At 33.3% G+C, this 7,533-nt stretch overlaps 1 protein-coding gene across 1 annotated transcript; it reads right to left on the bottom strand.

Moving 5' to 3' along the window:
* Positions 1 to 768: 768 nt before the first annotated feature.
* ncf1 (neutrophil cytosolic factor 1) lies at positions 769 to 5,522 on the bottom strand. Its single transcript, XM_083530697.1, has 11 exons — positions 5,361 to 5,522; positions 5,176 to 5,256; positions 4,960 to 5,035; positions 4,128 to 4,293; positions 3,983 to 4,041; positions 3,659 to 3,781; positions 3,452 to 3,559; positions 2,857 to 2,974; positions 2,639 to 2,752; positions 1,464 to 1,621; positions 769 to 1,308 (listed from the first exon to the last, which is right to left on the bottom strand). The coding sequence occupies exons 1-11, from the start codon at positions 5,430 to 5,432 to the stop codon at positions 1,178 to 1,180; spliced, it is 1,206 nt and encodes a 401-aa protein (XP_083386823.1). The 5' UTR covers positions 5,433 to 5,522; the 3' UTR covers positions 769 to 1,177.
* Positions 5,523 to 7,533: the final 2,011 nt, after the last annotated feature.

The following is a 7,533-nucleotide window of genomic DNA, read 5'->3' as shown; positions in this document are numbered from 1 at the left end:
TCAAGATCCGTAGAAATCTTAGTACGATCGAACATAGATGAAGAAGGTTTGGGGTGGCCAAGGGTGGCCAAGGGTGGGCAGTGCCATACTAGTGTAAAGCATGATTAAGAACACGCAATAAAATCTAATAATAATAATCATCATACAGTTATTAGTAGTAGTAGAAGTGAAGCAATAAAATATAATCATGATATAATAAAGTATAATAATAACAATCATCATCATACAGTTATTAGTAGTAGCAGTAAAAGTAGTAGAAGTAAAGCATGGTCAGAAAGATAAACATTTATTTAACAATCCTCCTCATTATATGGTTACTAATAGTAACAGTAGTACTTGTACTCTATTTTCCTATAACAGCATGAGATGTAAAATACAAAAGCAGACATGTTAGTTCAAGGTGTTAGTAGTACTGAAAGTCTTTATTACTGCTGTATTAATACTGGGGGCATCATTCATTGCTTACTTTTGTGCTTTTTTGTGCTGGAAGAAAATTAACCTAATATCAATTGTAAAGAGTAACATGAGACGTAAAATAATTTAAATTCTATGTTATATCAAATTAAAATTACTCACTTTTTAAACATTATATTACAGCAACGACTATCTGGGTATCTGTACTTCCTAAGAGAGGGGAAATACCCCCTCTAAATCTAACTGTTCCTTTCACATCAGTCATTTATTGGCAAAAAATAGGATATGTGTTTGTATAATGTATAGTAGTGGTTGCATAACAACAGTTTTAACAATGAAAGTAATAGACATATGTATTCTTAATTTATAAATTTTTTATTAAAATACATTAAACAGAAACAATACTATAGCTTATTGAAATCTATGTATACAGTCAGGTTATATGCACATTGCTTAAACCTACTACATATCTCTTTGTTTGCAAAAACAGAGCACAAACGTGAAGCTTTCTCTGGGCTTTGTGAACATTACTTAAGCTGCCTAGCCTGCAGTTCCCTAAACACAATTTTGACATCCAATTTTGGCATCCAAAAATGTAGAAAATAAATCAAATGTGCTTTAAACAGGGAAATGAAACTGTGCTGTACAATTAAGATGCACCAAAGTCTTAGTTTCATGGCACGCAACTTTCGATAAAAGAGTGAAGCTTGGCATTCTTCATTCTGGTGCGATGCTGAGCATTTATGTAGGCTTCAAGTCAACCTCAATTGGCATGGATGCTGATTCTCTTGCGTGTGTTCTCAGTGCAGCGCTCCATAATGAGATCGTGGCTAGGTCTAGGAGGTATGGCTGGGGTTTTCTTTGCCTCTTCTTTGTTGGAAGCTTCTTTCGTATCTATACACATGTACAACAAATGCGGTTAAAACACCTGAAATGTGAACTTTGAGGATGTGAAAGTGACTATTAGTTGTAATAAAAATGCAGTAACAGTAAATGCAGTAGGTTATGCTTTTAAAAAAATAGTTTGTGTCTGTCATTTTATAACAAACCTGAACTATCCTCCATTGTGGATTTGGAGTTTTTTCTCGGCTGGGACAGCAGTCTTCCTCTCTGCTGTAAGACTTTTCGACTCTGTCTGCGGTATGTGTCTTGGCTGATTCGTTGCCGACCTTTCGCATGCATGCTCTGGGCATTGCGTATAGTCGATCTGTGATGGATGGTAAAAGCATTGTTGAGAAAAAAATGTCAATATTTTAAAAAATCTACATAAAACCTCAACAAATACACAGGATGATAAAGCTCTGGTGACACATTTAAAGGTTATGATTTGTGGATACACTCTTAGAAGTAGATGGTAAAATTTCTACAGTAGTTAAGGTTGTAGTTCTACATTGCTTCTAAATTTGCATGTAAATGAAACCATTACTAATTATTCAGTGGACAAACTGTATGAGAGTGATGTATGGAATTTTTTGAGAATGTACTTTAGTATATTCCATAAGCAAACCTTTTTCATTGTAGTATATTTTTTTTATCTGCTGTGCTGCTGTAATATAGAATTTCCCTCTGGAATGAATAAAGTGATCTATCTATCTACCTATCTATCTACCTATCTATCTATCTATCTATCTATCTATCTATCTATCTATCTATCTATCTATCTATCTATCTATCTATCTATCTATCGATCTATCGATCTACTTTACAGTATAAGTGCTCAAAATGGCTGGATTGACTATACATTCCTACAACAAAAGGTTTCTTAAAAGTTCTTTGCATAGATAATGTTTGAGACTTCTTCAATTGGAAGCTGTACTGTAGGTTATTTTTTACAGTAAATTAGTTTAAAGATTTTGTGAAGAATACCAGAATTTTTATGCTGTAGTGTCCTGACTGGAACCTGCTTTTTTCTCAGTAATAAATCTGTTAATATGTACATATAAAATGGCTTCTGAAGGGTTTTGTGGATTGTTAGGAAAATTAAGGAAAGTAAAAGTGTACTACTTTGAACCATTAAAAAAAAAAAAAAAAGAAATCTCTTTTATTGAGGTTCTGTGTATAATCTATTCCCCAAAGTTAGGAACCTTTACTACACTAGATTAATCATCAAGGGTTCTTTGTAATAGCTTGGAAGATTGGAAGTGTACATGGAAATGTATCTGAAGGGTAAACTCTGTATTCTCTATAAGATTCTTTGTGCATTCCTGGAAAAAAAAAACAGTACCTTCTGGGTGGTGGTGTGTTCCTGGTAGCAGTGCTTCTTTCTGCCTCCATTTCTTTCCTTTCCCCGGTACTCCAAAGGAACATGGAAGGGTAGTGACCTGTCTCCTCGCCTTTCCTGTCAAATAAGAAAAAAAATGACTTCTAAGATATTGACTTATAAGATATTTGGGGAGATATTTAAGATATATTTGTTCTATGCTTTCAAGAGTTGTCTCATACCTGACCACCCACCAACCATCCAGAAGCTTATGGATCACTTCAATGGTTTCACCAACCTCCAGGGAGATCTCATCTTCCTCCACTGCTTTGTAGGCTTTTGTGGTTTTGTACAGCTCTCCTGTTGAATATAACCATGAGACATTAACAGATAAGATCCATCAGTATCAGTATCACCAGACAATAAAGCTCATTTAACACTCTTTTAGTAAAATCCAAAATATTTGTAATGGGTAAACCAAACCAAAAATGTGACTGACAAAACTTTCTGTAAAACCAGATTTACACAATATGTGTAGACAAATCTCTAAAAAAATAAAGAAATGCTATACTGACCAAATAATGACTAAATGATAAAAGTGTACAATAGTCTTTCATGTAATGTAGCTCAGTCTTGTTGGATTTTATAGAATTCAATTTCTTTGGTCTTATTCCAATATTTAGTATTATTTGTCTCAATTTGTTTATACAATCTTAGAAGCACATGTATATTCATGAATACCACATTCCTCTTATTAACAATTACTGAACAAAACTGTTCATGACCGGTTTATAAAATGCCCATAATTACAAGATCTTAATGTTAATAAACACTGACCTGCATAGTTAGGCTCTGGCTCTTCGGACTCATCAGGTCCATCCAGTGGTTCTAGAAAGGAGGCTGGAGCCCATCCTCTCTGTGTCTCACATTGGCAGAACCACCAACCTTAAGCAAAACACATTTTCAATCATCAGTGGGCTATGATATTGTATATACATTTATTACATATACTTCAGCCATAAGAGAACTCGGTTCTTGTCTTACCATTAGAACTCTTTTCTACAATTTCCACTGAATCTCCTGCCTTCAGATTGAGCTCATATTTTGAGGACTTGCTGTAATCTCCAATCACTCTGTAGGTTTCCAGCATGATTGGACCTGTGATTTCTATGCCACGTCAAAAAAAATAACTGATGAGATTATAGTAAACACGTATAGAAAAATAGATTCTCTAATAGGGTTTTACTTCTCAGAGTTGTACATTAAGTCTTTAAGTTTTCCCCAGAGGGACAATATGAAGAAGGCTTCAAGGATTTATATTTAAGGATTTGTTTCTTAATAAAAAATATCAATGCACTGATATATTACCAGAGGTGACAGTCCTTGATTTATCCCTGGAAGTGACAAAGGTCTCGTTTCGTTTATGTCTGCAAATACAAATCAAGTCTATGAGACATTAATGTGTGTCGATTTATTTGTGAACTTAAGAAGTCATTAAGTACTTCAGACTTACGGATGCAGAGCTGGTGGGCTTTCATCATCTGGCCGTACTTTAAAGAAATCTTTGACTAGCTGACAATGGATGATCTTTGAAGGCAGTTTAAGCAAAGAATCGAAGTATTCCGTTAGAGTCCCCTGCCTAGTCTCTGTAGACCTTTGGGTGTCAACCCATTTTGGAGCTATGAAAGAACACATTAAGGTTTTTTTATGCAAACTAAAGAAAACAGGGTTATTTTTTACATTGTGCAACCTGGTAAACCTATAACTTCTCCTTTTGCTTTCTGGTTGCAGAACACACACTAAAAAAAGACAGGTGTGCAAGCTATGGGAAAGTACACAAGTTTCACTTTCAGGACTGGACAGTCAAGGCAATGTTAACAAAGGAAAGATTTAGGCAGAAATGATGTTATAAAATGAAGTTATGAACAGTGCACATGTGTGTAAAATCCACAAAATGTACATGAGCTATTTAAGGGCTGCTTTCTACTTTCTCCAAAGTAATGTTCTTATAAGGAATACATAAGCAAATTGTGAATATTCTTATTATTATTGAAAAGCAATGATCTAATTGTATATATGACAAAATCGAGACACATTCAAAGTGACTGACATTAAACTAGTCTTATGTTTGTTATTCAATTTCTGACAGTAGATGGCTCAGATATTATTAGATACATGTTTGTCACACTTTCTGACTTCCTTCACTGCTTGATTTGAAGCAGGTGCTTCCCCAAGTGTGATGCAATCATTCTCTGTCGTTAGTGAAATAAACAATGTGGAAACAGTTGCATTAAAGAAAGAAAATGCAATTTTGTAAAAAGATCATTAAAAGTTATAAATCTTACCTGGCAATTTAGGAATGATACGATCGTTAGGATTTATGTCACCTGCCTCGATTGGGAACATCTCCTTCAGGGTTTTCTATATAAACAAAAATGTACAGAAAAAAGTTTAGATAATAGAAACGCTGCACATTAGTTGAAAATATTTTCACACAAAGACTAAAAAAATATTTTTGCTGTTTACTGCAAAATGTAACTAATGGTCAGTAATTGGCTTACATGGAAAGTATGGATTTCCGAAAACTTTCTGTAGATAAGTTTCTCCGACTGATCGCTCCATTTCACCATAACCATGTAAACCTTAGTTCATAAACAAGCAACAAAGTATAAATTATTTCATATTAAGTCTCTACAAAACTTGTGTTTATGCTCCATTGTGCAAAAATACAGCACACTGTACTTACATAATGCTGGCTTGGATAAAACCTTTTCTCGAAACCCAAAAGCTCGAGGTGTCGCACATATGGTTCTGCCATTTTGAACACTGACACGACTCACAGCAGAAAACTAGACGAAAACATGGCACGCTGGTATTTATAGGATTTACTTTCACAAAGGAAATCTGAGATGTGATTGTAAGTGTAGGTGGAGTATAATAAGTTCCTCCTTTTTTTTGTGTCTGGAAACACAATTGAGTTTAATTAAAACAGCTACTGTAATAGAAGTATTACTTTAAGAGGGAAATCTTGCTTTTGCTTTTGTTTTTGTTTGGTTTTTATTTGTTTTTCCATGGTATTGTTAGATTTGCCAATGAGCTATTCATTAACCACAGTAAATGTTTTACACATTGATTGCACAGAGCTAAACAAAGGTTGTCTGTAAATCTTTACAAAGGCCTTGTATAAAGAGATAAGAGAACAGTCCCACTGATTGTGAATGCTTATATAAGATACTAAATATATTTTATCAGCCATTTGTGGTTCTTCCCCAAACTACTGGTACTTAAGTTCTTACAATCGAATGCACAGTTTAATTACAAACTGGCAAGAATTTAAAACATACACTATTTTGACAAAAGTACCTGACATTTTCATTTATATGTGCTTCCTTCCCCAAAATGTTACTACAAAGTTTTAGGAACACAACTGTATCGAATGCCTTTGGATCGATCGATCCAAATCGAAATCTATCTATCTATCTATCTATCTATCTATCTATCTATCTATCTATCTATCTATCTATCTATCTATCTATCTATCTATCTATCTATCTATCTATCTATCTATCTATCGATATATTTGATTTGTATGTACTTTTTGAACATCTGGGAAAAAGGTTCAGTAGCTCTTCCACTCCATCCCATATAACCATATCTTCATAGAGTTGGCTTTGTGTACAGAGGCATTGTCATGCTGGAGCAGGTTTGGGCCTCCTAGTTGAAGTGAAGGGAAAATTAAATGCTACCACATCCAAAGGCATTCGATATAATCGTGTCCCTACATCTTTTTAGTAACATTTTGGAGAAGGAACCACATATAAATGAAAATGTCAGGTACTTTTGTCTATATAGTGTATGTTTTAAATTCTGGCCAGTTTGTGCTTGGTTTACTTTACTCTCAGAAACTTTTTACCAAAAACAAGAAGAAAAAAAAGACGCAAGAACCCTGAGTTGCTTCAAAACACATTTCATCACTTTGTGCATTACTGGCTTTTGGTTTGGATTATTTATTGCCACTGGACAGTTTGTTGAGAAACAGGAACTGCGGATATACATTATCGAAGATGTGCTAGAGCTCACGTCCTCAAGTATTGAGGAACAGCTTGCTTTTCACTTCCTTCAGTAGAGTCAAATAAGACCTGACTTAAGCAGATGCTTTCAAAGAGGAGAAGAAACACTTTCTCTTTCTCTATGTAGTACAAAAAGATTCAACAGTGCAAAAAATGACATCAATTGAAAATATCTTAAATACATACATTTATATGTTTATAATAATTATATTATTATAACAAACTAAATATAAGCTTATAAACCTATATCTATATGTTCTTTTATTAAATTCAAGCTTAAAAAGTTATCAAATTATTAAATAAAATAATTTTGACCTAAATAGAATATGAAAAGGTGAATGGTGATGATAATTGTGCAAAAACATCAGACCAGACCAGAAATGACCAGAATAAGGTTTAATAAGATTATATATTTTTTAATATAATTTTATGAGAGAAAACATTATTGGTTTTATATATATATATATATATATATATATATATATATATATATATATATATATATATATATATATATATATATATATATATATATATATACACACACACACACATTATATTGTTTCCTGCTAATAAGTAATTTTTGCAAAAAATATAAAAAGAGGGCAAAAAGATTGTCTGATTGAAGATACTGTAAAAGAACAGTAAAAAAAGCCAAGATGTTATATCCTTTCTGTCTTCTTTCTGTTTATTTAGTTGTTTTTGAATTTACCAATTCATTACAATGCTAATACTTGCTAATGCTAATGCTAATGAACTCTGGTATGTTGCACTGCAAAAATTGTAATCTAGTACTGCAAAATGGTTCCTCTAATTAATACACCACACATCCAAGGAGTCTGTAGTGCC

This window comes from Silurus aristotelis (genome assembly GCF_946808225.1).
Source record: "Silurus aristotelis genome assembly, chromosome: 26".
Lineage (NCBI taxonomy): Eukaryota > Metazoa > Chordata > Actinopteri > Siluriformes > Siluridae > Silurus > Silurus aristotelis.
This window is presented reverse-complemented; position numbering and strand designations above follow the sequence as displayed.